At 41.7% G+C, this 19350-nt stretch overlaps 3 protein-coding genes across 3 annotated transcripts in view; 2 read left to right on the top strand and 1 right to left on the bottom strand.

Annotated features, from left to right (window-relative positions):
- Window positions 1-16360, bottom strand: part of LOC137992371 (uncharacterized) — a 25925-nt gene extending 9565 nt beyond the window's left edge. Inside the window, exons 1-9 of the mRNA XM_068837691.1 lie at window positions 15985-16360; window positions 12217-12395; window positions 10605-10853; window positions 10207-10455; window positions 9324-9540; window positions 8116-8278; window positions 7307-7462; window positions 3552-3823; window positions 1-2893 (exon numbers count right to left, since the gene is read on the bottom strand). The exon at window positions 1-2893 is cut by the window's left edge and continues 2509 nt beyond it. Of these exons, the coding sequence (XP_068693792.1) occupies window positions 1-2893; window positions 3552-3823; window positions 7307-7462; window positions 8116-8278; window positions 9324-9540; window positions 10207-10455; window positions 10605-10853; window positions 12217-12395; window positions 15985-16330 (4724 nt within the window). The 5' untranslated portion in view covers window positions 16331-16360. The remainder of the gene's footprint in view (window positions 2894-3551; window positions 3824-7306; window positions 7463-8115; window positions 8279-9323; window positions 9541-10206; window positions 10456-10604; window positions 10854-12216; window positions 12396-15984) is intronic.
- Window positions 1-19350, top strand: part of LOC137992383 (tRNA:m(4)X modification enzyme TRM13 homolog) — a 282513-nt gene that overhangs the window by 52803 nt on the left and 210360 nt on the right. The gene's annotated exons all lie outside the window — the stretch shown is intronic.
- Window positions 16647-19350, top strand: part of LOC137992374 (uncharacterized) — a 44012-nt gene continuing 41308 nt past the window's right edge. Inside the window, exon 1 of the mRNA XM_068837695.1 lies at window positions 16647-16879. Coding sequence (XP_068693796.1) covers window positions 16679-16879 — 201 coding nt within the window. The 5' untranslated portion in view covers window positions 16647-16678. The remainder of the gene's footprint in view (window positions 16880-19350) is intronic.

Below are 19350 nucleotides of genomic sequence, written 5' to 3'. Positions count from 1 at the left end.
AAGATGCTGCATGTGCTGATACCGCTCTTGCGGTCTATAAATTCCCTCCAGGAAATTACGCGGTCAACATCAGTTATAAAATATTTTTCTCCAAATTTTCTTTTTGTTGATTGCCCCACATAGACTATTCCTGGATGTGGTGGAGTGCTGTCAAAAACGAGAGCATCAGAGCATGATTGTGATACAAGTCCAGCTCTGTTTCGTGATATCACAGTGACGTAATACTTTATTCCTGGTATAAATACTAGTTCTGACATTGTTGTGTTGGCGTAGTTCCGCCGGCCGATGTTAACGAGTGGTTGGATTTGGGTACCACATTTGCTTGTGCCAATGGCCCACTTGTAGTACCAGACCTCACTTTCTGGTTCAGAAAATTTGTTCCAATAAACCGAAATAGCGGACGCTGAAGCGGAGTAAAAAGCCACATCTTTGTCATTGTATCGCCATCCATCTTGTGAACCAAAGCCTGGGTAGATTTTGTTTGGTATAGGCGGTGTTCCATCCGCTATGACACCATCCGAAACAAGTTCTCTGACAGATCCTGCCTGGTTTGTCACCTTAAGGTGCACGTAGTACTTAGTTCCACTTGACAAATTGAGAACAGTGTTACTGTTCACATGAGTTGATAGACCAACATCAGTAAAACCTTGAACACTGGTCTTGTCATTCACACTTATACCTATGCTCCATTCGAACTTCTCAATACCACTCTCCAGATCCCAGACTCCTTCCCAGTTAGCGGCCATCGATGAAAGAGAGGATTGGTATCTCAGATCCGGTTCAATGATCCCGTCATACACTATACCATGGCTCGGTGGACTGAAGTCAATGAGCACTCCATCGGAGCTCAAGCACTTCCGTAGAAGGGCATTGTTTACGGCACAAACCGTCACGTAATATACGTCATCAGACAGCGAAAGGCCTTTTACAGTAACAGAAGCATTTAGTCCCACGCTACTGAATGGAACAACATCCATAATTCCCCCTCGATTTCTGCTTATTCCATATTCGAAGTGGTGAATTCCAGATTCTGGGTCTTTAAAACCTTCCCATTGTGCCGAAATTGCTGTAGTGTTATCTTGATAGTCAATATCCGAACCCGTAATACTGTCTCGCACTTCAGCTGTCTGCGTGCTTGGAGGAGTCACGTCAGCAACGAAACCATCCGACGATATTTGGGAACTAAACAAGCCAGCTTTGTTTTCAGCTTTGATTTTAATGCAATAACGCTGACCGTTCACCAAAGTAATGTTTTTCAGGGTAAATGAGGTAGCAGTTGGAGGAACTAATTTCACAAACTTATTTCCAGTGACATGATAGTTTCCAGAGAGGCAGCTTCCAACAGCAAAGTAGTATTGTTTGACAGCTGTGTTTGGCTCGGGAAATATTGACCATGATCCGTAGACATGTCTCAGATCAGCCTGGTAGTCGATGTCTACCTGCTTCGTTGGACCGTCGAAGACTTTTCCAGAGGATGGAGGGGTGGCGTCAGGTATTACCAAGACCGAATACGCGTCTTTATACAATTTGGCACCGTTGATGGCTCTTATTATGACGTAATAACCTTTGCCTTGTGTTAATGCAAGGTTTTGGAATGTTGCCGATGTGGGAAGATTGGGTCCTGGAACAACCGCAAAGTCGGAGGTTGACAGTGGCTTTTCTGAAGGTATCATGGCCCACTCGTATCGCTGAAGTCCGCTGTGAGCATCTGAGAATCCAGCCCATTGCACAGTAATTGAGGATACACTTGTTATATACACACACGGAGTTCCATTTATGATGTCTTCAACTCCTGTCACTACAACTTCACCAGTAAATACGGGGTGAGTCGTATCCACGGTAACACCATCCGATGTGACGTCAGTGCTAAGACCAACCATATCAATGGCTCTCACAGTCGCAAAATACTTAGTGTTGTTTTTTAACGCCAACCCATCATGTGTTACGTTTGTCGCATTCCCAGCGGACGTCCAGGAAACGATAATGCTTCCGCTAATGTCAGTAACCTTATATCTGTACTCCATGATCCCACTACCTGTGCTGCCATCCGTGAACCCATTCCAGTTTACCGCTATAATGGTGTCTTCTGACTGATAATCTACATCACTAAAGTGTCCATCGTTTATGCTGCCTGCCTGTGGTGGATCTTGGTCTATTAACAAGCAGTTCGATGTAATTTGAGTATAAAGTCCAGCCTCGTTATAGCCTCTGACGACTACGCAGTAGCGTTGTCCAGACACTAGATTAAGGTTTGTTGCTGTGGGGAATCGGTTGAGAGCTGTGGCTTTGAATGTTGTAATAAGCCCGGCCCCTTGACGTTGTACCGCCCAATCATAGCGTGCAATGGGAGAATGAGGATCGGTGAATCGGTCCCAATTTGCACTAAACGTAGTCATCCACTTTGCGTATTTCACGTCCACTCCAGTTTGATTTCCATCGTATGCTTTCCCCGCCACAGGGGCCGAGGTATCAATGATGACCCCGTCGCTGGTAAGGTCCGAATGCAGTCCCGCTTTTGTAAACGCTCTTACAACGAATTGCACCTTTGAACCGTCTGAGATGCTGTTGAACGTCGCGGCCGCGCTAGTGCTGAGATTGACGTTTGTGAAAGACATAAGCTCGTTGCTGCGATTGGTTTGGAAGAGAGTGACAAGTACCTTCCACATATACTTGCTTACACCGTGTCTTGTTTGTACACCTCCCCAGTTTACTTGCAACAACTTGGAGGCTTGGTAACTTAGGTCAGCTCCAGCCCCATCGTGGATCCACCCGCTTTGTGGCTTTGACGTATCAATGATGATCGCGCCACTACAACCAAGCTGAGAAGTGTTGTTCCTCATGTCAACCACTTGTATAGACACTTTGTAATTGTTGTTATCCTGAAGAGCTAGCCCTGTCAAATTAAACAGTATGTAAGGATTCTGAAATTGCGTCCAACTCAGGCTACTGGTCCACGGGGAGCTTCGAGAGGAAGAAACGAGATTTCTCAAATGTCTTTCTAGAATTTTCTTTCATAAATGAGAGCACCTTATTCGCGTTTTCGTTAAGAAGCTAGGTTCAGCGTGGAGCAATTAAAAGGGTTCTCGTGATTGGTTCAGGAGACAGTGGGCAGAAAAAATTCAACGGAAACAATTGGGTCTAATTCTCAAAATAATGGATCTATATCCTATACTGGTCCAATGAAATTCGAGGTTGTGAGGAGCTGTGTGGTATAGCGATCTTTTATCTAAGCTAGCAACACATGAAATTTCAGCATTAATTTGATTATCATTGAATTGTCTTAGATTTACGAAATTTGGCTCATACAAGTTTTATGCGAGTCCACAACAAAATGATTGGTTATTCCTTTAAACTACGCTGGCGAAAACTGAACTTCTAAACCAGCCAGTCTAAATTCACATTCACCGGTAATTAAAATTTCTATCTTAAAAAGTAATTATCAACTAATAATACCAAGTAATGCGTCTAAGTTGGGCCCACTCGATGAAAGTTGAAATCTCCAAGGGGTTCAGAGGAAACCCTACTCTGTTTAAAATTCAAAGTACATGTACCTGTCAGAGTTTGCTGTGTATTTGAGTTAGGAAAGACTCCTTTTACGACCGATGCGGTGCTGCAAGCAGAGGACGATGACAACAGGAACCATTGAAAAGTCAGCTGACCACAAGACACGGAAAAGCCCGCGAGACGAAGGTAAAGTTTACTTTTGAGGTACTGATAGCTAATGACTGGTAGAAAAGACTGATCCGTAAATTGGGCGCTACCAGTTGTGATGTTGATACTATCTTGTTCTGCACCAGGACATGTCCCAAGATTTCCGTCACACCTATAAAAAATATAACAGTACTAAACGGACGAGATTTCGTTCATGAAACCCACATGCTTGTTTCGTGGGGTGACACCAACCCAACTCGTCACGTTTGAACATGCTGCGTATTTACTGTCCTTAAGTAACATGTAATACACAAGCGCGTAGCTGTGCAATGTATTGAAATCTCCAAATACTTTAACAAAAATTTGTTCGCAAGTCTGCAGGTAATTCCTTAGCCACTGTATTGAAGTCACAGCTTACGAGCCAGAAGGCCCATCAGGCCGGCGCTTATCTCCGGTTTCAGTAGCATTAAGCGACTAGGAGTATTTATACTCCCCCCTGGATGGGATGCTAGTCCATCGCAGGGTTACCCCCAGCATTACGCCGGTACCCAATTATACACCTGGGTGGAGAGAGGCACCGTGAGAGTAAGAAATCCACATGCCACTTGCCACTTGCCCAAATCCACATGCCACTTGCCCAAGAACACAACGCAATGTCCCCGGCCAGGCCCCGAACCCGGACCACTCGATCCGGAGTCGAGCGCACTAACCATGAGGCCACCGCGCCTCCCACCAAGGTTAAACCGCCTTTAACCAAGGTTAAAAATTTCTGTTTCCTCATAGGTTATTCATTGGCGTTACGAGCTAAAAATGTCAGCCTCTGCCTGGTTGTTCAAAAGCCGATTAATTAACGCTAATCCCAGATTACAAATTAACTAAGGAGCTTATTTCTCTACTCCCAAATTTTGTTCAACACTGATATTCGGCAAAATTTTATATTAGAACAAGTCGATCTTGAAAAACAAAAACATGCAAAAGAAACTTTCACCAAAAAGGTGAAAACATAAAAGAAAAGTTCACGCTAATCCTGGATAAAGTTAATCGGCTTTCGAACGACCGGGCCCAGTATGACAAACTGGGCTAAACTGGTGTAATGTCAATGTCATCAAAAAGTGACTTTTCCCTCATCACCCAGAAGTCTCGATCTGTCTCATTTGGCCTTGGTCCATCAGTTTAAAATAGTATCTAAATTTAGAATATGGGTGGGCCTGATGACCACAATGCATCTGATTGGTCTTTAACCATGCAACTGCAACCATGCAAGTAGCTGCACCCACGAGTGATTGCTCGTTCTTAATAATGCAGAATCATGGATCGTGCATGAAACACAATGCCACCACTTTTTTTCCACGCAAAAATCTAGCATTAACCGTCACAAAAAAGAGATAATACCGAAAACTGATGGACCGCGTTCCATCGAAGGTGGAGACTCCTCTGATGTAAGTAATTCTTCTTTCCGCATAAATCTCAAAGTTAGGATGAATGCGTATGACTTTTTGAAGCGCGTCATTTTAACAGGAATTTCTCCCTAGTAGTTTTTACATCCTGTGCAAGGAGGTAAATAATTCATCATATTTTTCACTTATTGTATTCTTCGATATTTGAGCACAACAAAAGTTTGTTGTAGCACGCACTCGAAATTTAGCCTTCTCTGCACAACCTCGTCCCCAGGGCGCTTTCCCCTGCCCCGTCCCACTCAAAGCCAGGGAAAAGCGGCCTGGGGACGAGGTTGTTCTTTGCAGCTACAGCCTAGGACAAAATAGTTTAAATACTTTGCAATACCTTGCATTCCCTCCCATAATGTTGTTTTGCCAAATGAGCTCAGAACTCGCGTTCAAACAACATCATGAGGGGAGGGTGAGCCGAGAAAGCTTCACCGAGATCTGTTAAGGTCTCTCAAGAGAAAATGAGGGGACAGAGAGGGAGGCTCAGGGCGTTGGCCGGGATATGTCATGTCCACGAAAGTTATTTTTAGACGAGCGGGAGTCTTTGTTCTAGCGGAAGTCTCTCTTCCGAGACGTCCGCATGCAGTCTTGCTCTGCTCTCAGGTTCTCAGTGAAAAGAGAAAATGGAGGCGCACGTGGAAGGCTGATGACTATTTATTTTCTTTCAAACATCATACCAAGGTTGGCCTGCATGCGGACGTCTCGGAAAACAGACTTTCGCTAGAACGAAGACTTCCGCTCGTCTAAAAATAACTTTCGTGGACATGACATATCCCAAGGGCTGGACCGGGAGCCTCCCTCTCTGTCCCCTAATTTTCTCGTGGTTCTGTATATTCGTATACTGTTCCAAGTAATTTTGTCGCAGACTGTAGCTGATCATGATGAATAATTAGGATGATCAGCCACGTTTCTTTTTCTTAACCCATTCATCCCTATGGGACCCCCATTGACGAGTTAAATCGTTTACAGAGGAAAATTTAAGTCTCCCTTTCAGGACTGAAGGGTTGAAGTCATACGTGGTGGACGGAAATTTGAGTTGGGTCTTTGTGTTTTTATTACAGTCAGTTTGCTTCGTTTCCAACCAAGACGTTTTGTAGGATCTATTTCTGATTGCATAAGACTTGAGTACAATGTTACCGTTGTTATTTGCGCAATTGCAACCTGAGCGGTCAGAGGAAAAGGAAGTAATGGCGCCGGTGTCAAAGCATTTTGTGTTCCCCCGCGTTATCTGTTCCCCCGAACACTGGGCACTAGTGCTGTGTGTTGCCCCTTCCCTCCCCATAGAACATTTCAGTGCTACGTGTTCCCTTGAAGATGGCCGACTTCAGAATACAACAAAACAAAAAGAAATATGAAAATAAAGGAAAGTAATCCCGCCATAATGATAAATATGATAGCAGAATATGAATACAGAAAGTATCCTAAACATTCATAAGAGCTAACCTTTGGCCTAAAAACTTTTGTTTAGCCTAATTAGGCCTAAGGTTAGCTTTTATGCATGTTTAGGATACTTTCTGTATTCATATTCTGCTATCATATTTATCGTTATGGCAAAGGGGGAACCCACAGCACTAATGCCCAGTGTTCGGGGGAACGGAAAACACGGAGGAACACAAAACACTGTGACACCGGCCATGAGTTGTTGACGTTTGTCGTTGTGTTGTTTTCAAATGCTGGAAAGAAACTCAAGTTTAAGTAGTTCGTCTTTTGTCTTAAGTTTCCAGTTGTCGCTTATCATTTCGTGTATTTAGAATCTTGTATCTTGTAATTTTGTAGTTTAGTTTGAAACCAATACACTCTATTCCTTGTTGATACATAAGGTAATATACAGATTTAGCCAAGCCTAAAAGCGGAGCTCCCGGGTTATTTACTCTTACAATAAGTTAACCTTGTTTGAGCCAGCGATCCAATCGAAAACCAATTCCTGGTCAGCGGTCAACTTAAAAAAAAAAAACAGCTGACCTCGATGAGCTTTAAACTTTAGCCCGCGATATGGTCACGTGATACTGGTCACATTGGCATACATGGAGGGGTGGGCGTACGGTCGTACGGTCCTACGGTGAGCAAAACTAAATTTTCTCGCACAGATGCAGGGTTACCATATTTTTTTTACCCATGGTGCTCCGCGCGACCGTAAGATGAGAAGCGAACCCGAGATGAGAAGGGAATGGCTTTGCAAAAGAACCTGTATGTGATACGTTGCTTCCTACCTTTCTGGTTGATCACAGATGTCAATTGCCGGGCGACAAATGGTTCCACTTGCTCTCATGATTTCTCTACAAGTTCCATCACCAACACATTCCGAAGTCTTGATGCAACTTGTTGATGGAAACGACGACTGGCACGAGTAGGCTTGACCTTCACACCTGAAAAAAAAAAAAAAAAAAAAAAAAAACCAAACAATGCTTCAACTAACACGACATACATCTTTGTCGTTTTAGAAGGTCTTGCCTAGCAGGCACCATATTTAAGTTTACGAAAACCAGGGACAATAAAACCCGTCGCTCTTATCTCTTACACCTCGATCAGTTTGTACTAAATTAAACACATGCGTGTAATGGGCAAGGGCTGCAAGGCCAAGTCAGCGTTATCTGGTATTTTTTTATTCTATGCCACGTGTAAGGTATTTGTTTCCGCTTTTATGTTTGACACGATTACATACACGACAATGTGGACTCAGTCTCCTATAACTGTGGCTTTCAATTGGACTTGTCCAGAATGGGGACCTCTATCACCACACCTAAATTGTTTATAAAATGAACAACGAGCAATCTTGTCAGCCATCATTCAATTATTTTCAAGTACAAGGTTTTAGGTAATCATGAAAAGGCTATTTTCCAAAGTGTCATTGTGACATATTTCTATTAGAAGGTTTAACCGTTTCCGGTGCCCATCGTCTCCCTTGAGAATTTCAAGCTCGTGTAATATCCAGCCCAATATCATATTTAGCCCTTTTTTTCCCGCCGACAAATCTCAATTGCTACTACATCATTGGTAGTGACGCTTAGGTCAATCTTACCTTCCTGAATTGCATGTGTCCTGTTTAGTACATCTGTTTTGATCGTCACAAGGTACCGCTGGGCGATTTGACCAGGCACCGTTGGCACGAGCTGTTGCGTCATACAGGTCACACCACTCACACTGATTTGAAGGGTTTACCGTCTGATGATTATAGTCTTGCCCTAGAGTGAGTCATATCTGTCAGTGTTAGGTTTGATTGTAAACATGTTCTTCATTGATCTGATGGTGCCCTGACAGGTATATATCGTAATCGAATGAAGGGCGTAGTTTCTAAAGAAACTGTGGTGCTGCGTCGGTGTGGAAGTAGTATACAAAAATTTGGTTTTATCAAAGGAGATGATAATCTAAATTGGCCACCGTACAGAAATTCTAAAAGCTGACGTTTCAAGCGTTAGCCCTTCGTCAGAGCGAGTCCAAAGTAGTCGAGCGCGTGCCAGTGTAGTCAATCTCGCTTCAGAGCTTGACAATGCGAACACACCATTTTACTTTTAACACCTTAGAGCAAGAGGATGCAGGCAAAATAAAATTATTTGAAGATCTTTTGAGGTTGAGCAGTGTCGGCTCAGATAAAAACTGATGTAGGTGAAAGTGAATCGTATGTCAATTCGAATACATGTATTCGTTTTGACGAAGGGTTAACTCAGTGGTGGTTGTAGTACCCGAATTATAGCTTACTCTCCCCACCCACCTCATGTATGGTTTCAGACATGCTCAGTGGGGGAGACAATAAAGCACATGGAATGATTTGTGATTGATCTTGGTTAAATCCGGAAAGTATTCTACAGTGGTAGACGAGGGCACTCACCGTGACTGCTCCATCCCTGCTCCTCCTTAAGTTGCTCCCGAACTTTACGACAAGTTGGTTCTATTCTCTTCATTGGAGATGGTAGATGTTATTTTCTCAAAATGAAATGTACTTTCCATGGCTACCCGAATCGCTCCTTTGCTGGATAATGACACCTGTCAGCTATTTATACCATCTTGATCGCTTTGCTCAGGATTATTGCCTTTCAGCCTTTCTTTGGCAATTGTGCCTTAAGTTTAACCGTGAAGCTTTGGGTGACTATTACATTGGCTTAAAATAGTTTGCTCGTTTTTCACCTAAGGGAGTCTCTTTGCTGGTTTTACACTCTTAGCTTAACCGCCTATAGAATTTTGCACGAAGGTTGTTATACTACAGAATAGGATTTCTCTAGACAGACATACCTCCTATCTTGCACGTGCATACATTTGTAAACCCAAATCCTGTCTTAAGACTGCAACCATTGCCATTACAGTACTGACAAAGCGAGTTACACGTGAAAGGTGTGGCCGTGCAGTGCCCACTTTGACACGTGTCACCACGTGTGCACTGATCACCATCATTACATGCCACGCCCTCGCGATTTGACCATGTGCTCGTGCTTATACTTGGGTCACACCACTGACAGAAAGAAAGAAAGAGAAAAGAAAGGTAAGATTTGTCATTTCTATGAGTTTTACCTTGAAGTAGTGTGGTCTTTTCTTAGCCTCCACAGAACACATTGTTTCGCTCTATTGTTCGCTGAACATTCGCCTTTTGCGGTCACTCACTGCAATGCTATCATCTTCAAGTCTCTCAGGAGACCACTGGCTCCCCCTCACTCTCTCCAGTCTATTTCTTTATCTTACTTCAAGATGCGAGTAAAACAAACATCCTCGTTTCCACAAAATACATCTGCATTGCAGCTTCAATTTTTCGCGGAGAGCTTTGAAGCCCCCGACTCAAAGAGTTCCAACAGTTTCGCACTGCAAATAACTAAGTAAGCTAATTTTCAGCTCATGATTTCTTACACTGAATCGCTTCCCTTAGATGAATTAATTAGCCCCTATAGTTTGTGGTGTCATCCCTCCGCAAAGATATTTTGTCTCCTTTAAAAGATAAAACAAAGCCAACACACCCAAAAATTAACCATCCTGTGAATTCGGTGAACGAATATGAGCAGACTTTCAACGTTTACCCTAAGTGGGAGTTAATGGTACGTAAATCCCGTTCACCTCGTCCGCGCGACAATTTTGAGCAACTGCCAACGATGTTAGATACTGTTGATAAGCCCTATCCTTCCATTACCTGACAAGGGTTTCCTGGCTTGAGGTGATTCTGGGCGTAACAAGTCCTTTGGCCACCAGTCATGATCACACAGAAGCCTGATTTAACGGGACAACCGCTACCATCATGTATCTCACAAGGAAGGCAGTTGTAGGGTGTACCAACACAAGTCCCGCCCGAGCAACGATCATCTTTGGTATTTAAGTTGTTGTCACTGCATTGCAAGTTATCGTTATTGGTCCACTGATTGTTGTTGTTACTGTCACATTGCTAGAATATATATGGAAAAAAACAAAAGTTGGTCAGAGACTTTTTTGATTGTAGTCATCATGATCGTCATAATCATTGTTTGCCGTCGTTGTCGTTATCATCATTTTATTTATTTATTTATTTACTTATTTATGTAATATTCTTGTTACCTGACAGGGGTATCCAGGCCGTAAATCACCGTGACGAAAGCACGTTTTTGTTCCGCCTTCCATAATAGCACAAAATCCCGCCTTCACGCGGCACGTGTCGTTGTTACATTCTTCGCACGACAGACACGTGAATGGCGTTCCAGCACACGACCCACTCGAACACCTGTCGTTTCTGGTGCAAGCCACACCGTCGCTACAGGACAAAGCGTCATTGTTCGTCCAAGCCGTCTTGTTGGTGCTTTGACATTCCTGTCAGGAAAAAAGAACTTTTAAGCAAAAAATGCAAGGGTCATCTCAGTATTTGTATATTTATTACAGTTTCCGTATACGTGTTGTTAGAATTAACAAATCGAAAGTGGTTCAGCGTTGTCTGTACTCTTATCGACAACTATATTCGTCATCACGGTGGTCAAAATGTTGTGGACTCACGAGGCGCAACCGAGAGAGTCCACAACAAATTTTTACCACAATATTCAACGTCAAAGAAAGTTTTTATTTCAGAGCGTGACCAAAATCATGACACAAAGAAAGAGCAAGCCTTGTCTACAACTTTCTCGCAATATGATTGGTTTATTTCCCAAAATGGGCGTTCCTGATTGGCTATTACACTGCGTGACAAATTGACGCAAGCATGACGCGTACAACGTTGTCCAGACTCTTATCGACAACGGCAAATTAGCTACTCAGATTGCGAGATTACAAGCAATTGTGGTAAAAAGTTTCTTGCCTCAAAGGTGAAGCTCACGACATGAGTCAGCTTTTTTACCCTCGACCTTGAAATGGAACTTTTGATACACAAATCCTAACAAGGTGACACCCATAGTGAATTTTGCTTAACATAAAATATCTAATAATTACTGAAAAGTATAATGCAATCAACACGGGTTCCTTGTTCCCTACGTGCCGATGGCAACCTCGTTCCCAGGGTCTTTTCGGCGAGAAGACCCTGAGAACGAGATTGTGTCGATCCTTTTTGAAGAGGGACAAAAAGAGCCAAGACCGCTGGGAATGATGCTATAACAATGTTAGGAAATCTTCACACTGCACAAAAGCACCCTGGACATCTGAAATTATCGCTGACAAAATGTTTAACCGACTACCGCGCCGTTGTAAAAGACAATTAGAAAACGGATAGAACAAGCTCCCGCTTTACAACTAACACAGTCTCCGATGTTTAAGCTGCGAAGCGCTCTGTTTTCAACAACACTAGATTTCGGTGTGTGTGTTTTGAGGTTTGTACACTTATTTCCCGTTCTCTTCAAATCTTCTACGTAAAACGACCATAGCCCATATTTTAAGAGCCCGAAACCTTTTCTCTCAGATCAAAATGAATTAATTCCTAAGAATTTAGCTATAGTTGGCGCTGCCTCAACGCCAACGAGAACGTTTTGCATGAGGTAAATTATTTACTTTGTGACAATTTCTTCTTTTGTTTTCGACTCCTTTTACCTCTTAGTTTGCAAGAGTCGACAAAGGTTGTAATATAGTGTAAAACGTACTTGTGGAGCGTGCTAAGGGATTACTTTTGGCCATTAAATATGCAAGTTTGTTGCACGCGATTTTCTTGTTGTTGCCATTGTCGTTGTTTCAGCACATTATTGTGTCATCTCACCTGACATTGGTTGTTAGGATTCACCGTACCATTTGAGTAACAAGAGCCACTGATTCTGCATTGCCTCAGCTCACACTTCGTTCCAAGCTTGGTGTAGCATGAGTTACATTGGCACGTGTAGCTTCCGAATGTGTTAGTGCAGGTGTGGTCACATGGGTTAGTCAGACATTCGTTTATGTCTACAAGGAAAAAGAAAAGTTACTACAAAATTAACAATGATCTAATTCCTAATACTTCTTCTTTTATAAGTAGGTATGCTGAAGGAAAAAAAGGAGCATCAACGTCTCCATATTTCATGTTATAAGAGGACTGCCACAAGGTTCCCATCTCACGACTATCACATGAACTCTCTCTCACGCCTTTTGCTTCCGATGACGTGGATGAAGACCGAAACAACACTGCTCAGGTGGCATGGCTTGCGAAAGGTATTTGGAAGGATGTTGCCCTGGATTCTTAGGATGCCCTTTCTAGTATGACCGTGAGAATACGTTTCTGGTCTCTTTTCAATTTTGTTTTGCACTTGAAATGCATTTAGGAGGCTTTTTTAAAATCTCCATTTTCGAGGTAAGCAAAATTGTAGGAAAAAATATATTGTCCTGTCACGTGACATTAGCACTTGTCACGTGACAGTTAGCAACAGCAAATTATCATGTAGGGTGTGTTCACATGGAGGGAGGATAATCCTCCTTAGAAGGGTTACTCTTCTAGAAGGGCTAAAAGATAGCCCTCCTTTACATGTGAAAGGTTACGCCGGCGAACTTCAGTTTACTTGCTCGATAGATCAGCCTCGAAGTCCACGCCGTTGAATTTGCACTTCGGCTTGTATTCTTTGATGTATTTGAAAAGCAGTTCAGCTAGCGGCTTCAGGTGTCCATGGCCATTTCTTCGCTTTTTTCGACGAACGGACGTCTGTTTGGTTTGCCGCTTTTCTTTTCCCTTTTGATTTCTTTACGTGGCTGATCAAGTAAGGTTCTATTCTCGAACCTTCGCTTTGGTCGACTTTCGCTTATTTATTGGAGATCATGCTCTATTCCAACCGCCAAAGTGTTGCCCTGGCTGTCGTCCTGACTTTTTGTATTGTTCCGGCTTGGATTCGCCGATCTTTCCAGCATAGTTCTCCGAAATAAATCTCCAGGTTTATAGCCGCGCGATGCCATGGAATGTGATAGTAATCTGATCGTCCTAAAATTGACCCTCGTGGGAGGATAACCTACCTCGACATCTTAAAATGGGAAAAAGATGATTAATCCAAGCAAGCAGATAGGGACCTCGCATGTAAACGAAACTGGGACTTACCGGCCCTCCCTGCATGTAAACAGGCCCTTACTCTCAAACATACCCAAGACACAAGAATATGTATTCAGTGACTTCGCTTAAAACGGATTTATCGGCGTTATCAACCCCCACCCATTGACTCCCAGGGGTTCCCCGTTGACGAGTAAAATCGTCTGGCGTTAGACAGAGTAAAATGCTCTGGCGTTAGACAGAGTAAAATACTAAGGCTGGTCGGTTTCGGCTGGTTTGGACGTCAAAGGGTAGTTTTTCAGTGAGTGATTAACTCCACCCACACGCACTTTTCTCCGATTTTCTCCGAAACAGGAGACGATTTTTATTTTCTCATCGTCCAAGATCAGGTGTTTATAGCGCGTTTTTAGAGTTTTTCATTTCGGCGATTCAAACAATTTGAAAAATAATAATAATTCTTTTATTTTTTTTTAAATAAATTTTTAATATTCTAACCTTTCTAAAAAAAATCAGTTAAAAAGAAATACTAATGAACAGCACACAGCAGCAAATCTTGTCAACTTGAGTAAAAATAACAAACTGCGGTTATAAACATAACGAGACAACGCATGTTGTCAACTTGTTTTATTTAATTTCCCCGACCGGTTTAATCCGAACTGTCAGACTTCGTCAGGGAGTTTAATTGAACAAGATCGTACATGGAACTTCTTTTATAATAATAATAATAATAATAATAATAATAATAATAATAATAATAATAATAATAATAATAATAGTAATAATAATATAGTTAATTCTAGCGAGAGAATTAAAGAAGTTATGGAAAATGAAAACAATGGTAATTCCGATTGTAATCCGAACATTTGGAACACTTACAAAGAATTTAAAGAGGAGACTAGAGAATATTGGTATAGAGACCAAGATAGACGAGCTTCAGAAAAGTGTTATTCTGAACACGGCAAGGATTCTTAGGGAGGTCCTAGAAGTTTGAGGAGAATTGTTGTCACCAAGCTTCCTGGAGTACTGAAGTTCCGTTGGAAATCCAATGTGTGAAAACAAGATAATAATAATAATAATAATAATAATAATAATAATAATAATAATAATAATAATAATGAGAAACTGTAGCAGACACTGCTAAAGAGTGCTCAATACACGTTTGTGTAGAGCGGTGTTTAGAATTAGATGACTAAATGAAAATACACAAGATTCCCTGCGACTCTGAGTTTCGTGCGTATGCACTCATCAGGCAGATTTAATGAAGAACAGACTTATTAGCTAGCTATATATACATGTTTACGATAAGTAGAACAATGGGGTTCTAATTACAATGGGTGAGAATGGCGGAACTATTACAAAATATGGGGGTGTGATGTAAGACTGGCTGAGCTAAAACAAGCGCAATACAATAGCTATTGTGTAGGATAAGCGTCAATTGTTCTTGAGATAAAACCTGTTTTCATGTCGGCATTTGGATACAAGCTCGGATCGTTTATTCAGTAGATTGTTGTTGCTGCGTTTAATTATATGAAATTTTTCTGCTAAGTATAAATCACATCTTTTGCTTGAATTGTGATAGGGGCGGGCTCTTGCGATGATAGACCATTAAGTTGTAAAGTGATAATTGAATTGCTATTAGAAAGTTTCCTGTGGGTGAATGTTGACACAACAAATTAAAAGCCTTTTTTTAAAAAATAAAGGTCTTCAGCCTTTTTTTAAAAATAGAAATACTGCTACTAGATCTAGTAGCCAGCGGTAATGAGTTCCATAGAACCGGTGCAGCGTGGGTGAAAAAAAGTAAAAATCACGTTCCAACAAGGGTGTGAACAGCAAAGACACACCCACAGAACACTACGTGCAATCCGGCATGATGTAATGTAAAATTATCATTTTGGGGCTCACGGATTATATTTCGACTGGGTCGTGAAGTCACGCGTGACTTGCTTTCAAGTCGACCTCAACCAAATACTGAAGTTTACAACAACTTTGAGCTTCGGAATAGTAAAGAAAAAAGCACGTCAACGTAAAAACTTCAGGTTTGGCGTGTTTTTTCCCGGTATTGTTGGCCGTCGTTTATTGTTGCAGAGTGGAACTATGCGTTGAGTAAAACCATGCGATCGAACGTGTAAATATTTAAAAAACCGATCGATATTGTACCAGGTTATGAGATTTGTTCTGCTCGTAAATACAAATTAGTTCTGCTACGTTTCGGTACACATCTTTGACTTCTCCGTGTCCCTAGAAAAGTATTCTGCAAACACCGCCTTAAATGTTAAGTTTGTAAAAGCTACTACGGCTGAAAACTCATCTGCGTCCGGCTTTGTTTTGCTTTTCATTTTGAGCAGTATCCCGTTAAGAGAACCGTGACACTCTACTCTGGTTTAATTCTGTTGATAAAAATTCCGAAGTTTTGTTACCAATTCGTGAAAGTTTGGATAAAATTTACCGTAATTGCACCAATTTTACTCGGAAATGTTTCAACCCACAAGTAATTGCTTAATATCCTTTTTTACACACACATACCTGCCTCACAGCACGTGCCTTTATAACCCGCCCGACATGAACACCCACTGCTGTGCGGGGTCCCCCCGTTCTTGCAACTGTCTCTGTTACACACACGAGTCTCTGTGAAATGGTAAGGACAGGATCCACCGCATGCAGCTGCCACAGTTTGCGATCTTGTTCTTGTTTGTGTTCCACTCGTTCCGCACTGATGACTACAGGCTCTCCATGAACCCCAGCTACCGACGGCACAGTTTCGAGGACTACAAGGTGGAGGCCCGCTTCGTCTTCTGCGGCGCCAAGATTCTATCCTTAGTGCGCCAAAGAACACCACTAGGCAAAAAACTATGAGTGTTTTCTTCCACATTGATCCAGGTTTGAAGTAGATCAAAGTAAACTAAAAAGAGATTGTAGAATTTTGAAAGTCTTGTTGGTGTTTTTTGTAGTCCGATATCTCATGAAGGCATTGCTTCTCAGGAGAGAAGCTTCTCAGGAGACCAAGAATTATCTGGAGTTGAATGTTACGTCTTCATGTGATCAGTTGGAATTTGATGGTATTGTTGTTGCGGAGTTTTGACGTAGATCTGTCACACGCTGCCAGGCGCTTTTTGAAACACTATTGTTTATTAACATCATGTTAATCATGTTTATCAGTTATCCAGAGAATTCTGTACACTCTTTACCTCAAGCTTTAGGAAGACGGCCGTGGGACGCCATGCACCGGCTCTGCTTTCTTTTGCTTACCGTGGTTAGTTTTTCAAGTCTGGAATATTGCAGAGGTGCTATTCTGGACCAGAGACTGGGATTGCTATCCTTTGGTCAGCATATCAAATGCACGTACACTTACGAAGTGGCAGTTCACACCGCTAGGGGCGCACACTCGACGGCGAGTGATGGATACCAAGTTCACGCTTTGGTGAGTTTGACGTTGTAATGCAAAACCAGCTCATTTACCTGTTAACTGGGAAGGGCTTTTCATATGGTTCCTCCTTTATCATTTTATTTATGAAAAGACGAAGCCATAAATTATTTGGCTCGAGCTTGTCCTGGAACAATTTCGGGCGTGATTGATAAATCATCGTCCTTGTGTCGATCGATATTACTTATGACAAAATATCACTCGCCCTACGCGATTTTGTGTCAATTTGCACACTGAAGGCTGATTTTCTATAATTAGAAAGGAGCATTGTGTTTACATGCGCTATGCAGTCGTAAATCTGGCGAACAATGTTTTTTTTCTTTTTTTGTCCGCATAATTTACGATATACAGACAACTTAGGTTGTAGAAGAGTACGATGCTTTTTAAATTCTTCTCGAGGAGATTTCAAAAAAACCCTCAAAATACTGCTTTTACTGAAGTAAACAGCAGTATTTCAAGATTTATTTCATTTCATTTCACGAAGCCAAAGTATTGTTTGCGGGATTAAAGCCCTGTTGATGTCAATGTTTTGTCCCTCCCTTATTTTGAAAGCTAACAGGAAATTGATTTTCCCTGAATATCTCGAGCTCCTGCATGGTACATGTATTCGATTTTAGTCTGACGAGGAAAAATCTTTGCTTTTTACGCCGACTCTTTCTTGGAAATAAATTGAACACTGTTGGTGTCCACCCACTAAACTTTAAGTTCTTCGAGTAACTTTTTTAATGTCACATTGGAAACAAATTTTGTGATTGCGTAAACGCATTCGCTGTTACACATATTCTACAGCTATGTAAGTATATCTGCCTTTACATGTCGGTCCTTTACATTGTAACTGAATACATGTCTGTCAACGGCTTGTTTTCAAATGAAAAGATTTGCGAACTTATTCAATTACTTCGGACGACAAATTTCTTTCGAGGAAAAAATGACCCGAATATCATGTCAATAAGAAGGGAAACAAGAAGTGAAATTACGAAATTGTGAGCGCTGTCGTTACATATGCGCTTTTTACTTTTAAAATAAATGGAAGACATGTACGTACCATTTGAGGGTGTTTTTACCGAGGTGTCACACATCATGATCTGCTTCAATCGTTTGCGCAATGGGTAATCAAACATGGTAACGGCGTAACGGCGGAAGTCGGGGATTATCACGCCGCACGGTAAACCCCTTTGTACCCTCTCTGTTCAAGTAACTGGATTTAAGAACCAATTTCACGTGTCAGTGAAGGATCGAAAAGTTTGAATCACATCTTATGCTTATTACTGGGTTGCCGTATGGCAATCCCAGTCGCAAAATGGGTAGATTTCTCCGTTTTATTTTTATTTTCCGTGTCGGTAAAAGTCTTGCCTGTCACTCCCCTGCTAAGTAGTATCTTTGTGCAAAGAGCCTTCTGCGCGTATTTTCTTAGGATCGAGAGGGTAGTGGGAAATGCGTAGATTTCTCTGGTGGACACAGTAGACCGATTAACAACCGGAAATGGCGTCGAAAGTCATGTAACGCGAATGGCGTTTTAGTGGATCTTTAAACAACATATACCCTTATGAAGCTCAATAATGGCAAGTCAATTGGATATACAGGCGGTGGAATCTTAATCCGCCCGTGGAGCCGAAATCAAAGTGAGCTGTATTTCAAATATTTTACCAAGTGTGCTGTTATGTAGAACACTGAAAGCAAATGGAAAATTCTCTGGTAACTTATGGGTTCAACAAAGACAGGGAACGAATCGAACACCTTACGTGGATCTATGATCAACTCTGCATAGTCTTCAGTAAAAACGTAATTGGAAATGTGACAGCCAAGAATTATTTGAAAGAAAGCTTGACGTCTATTTTGTGCCTCATTATTCAAGGAAAAGGTTCTTCATGGAAACGGTTTGATCCTGAAATGTAGTTTGTTGCAATATTGCGCATATTTGACACGATTGAGTTTCTTCTCATCACGCACGTAATGAAATAGAAGGGGTTTTTGCCTCTCATAGCAAATATGTTGTTTGCTTCAAAAAATTGTTCGCTGGAAAAGGTGGCCTTTATGAATTCATCACGTTTTATGATATGCGACCTTAACTGGATAGTTTTTATGGCAATAGAAAAAGCATTTTCTTGTCATTCAAGGAAAAGGTTCTTCAGGAAACCTGAAGTACATGGTAATTTGACACGATTGAGTTTCTTGTCTTCACGCACGCAATGAAATAGAAAGAGGTTTTCGCCTCTAAGAGCAAATATGTTGTTTGTTTCAATAATTTTTCCGCTGGAAAAGGATTCTGTGGTATTTTCTGCCTTTGTGAATTATAATATCATGTTGTGTATTGAATTTTCGAGCTTAAGGTTGAAATGTGATATGGGAGAATTTTTTTAGTATTGCTCTGTATTAAAGCAGGAAGGGTTCACAGGCCTGTTGGAAGCGTGCTTGAGTTTCAACAAAATGAGCCCCAAAATCAGTGAAAAATTCTGACGCAGATGAAT

The sequence above is a fragment of the Montipora foliosa genome, chromosome 2 (genome assembly GCF_036669935.1).
Source record: "Montipora foliosa isolate CH-2021 chromosome 2, ASM3666993v2, whole genome shotgun sequence".
In the NCBI taxonomy this organism is placed as follows: Eukaryota; Metazoa; Cnidaria; class Anthozoa; order Scleractinia; family Acroporidae; genus Montipora; species Montipora foliosa.
Note: the sequence above shows the minus strand (reverse complement) of the source record. Positions and strands in the feature narration are given on the sequence as shown.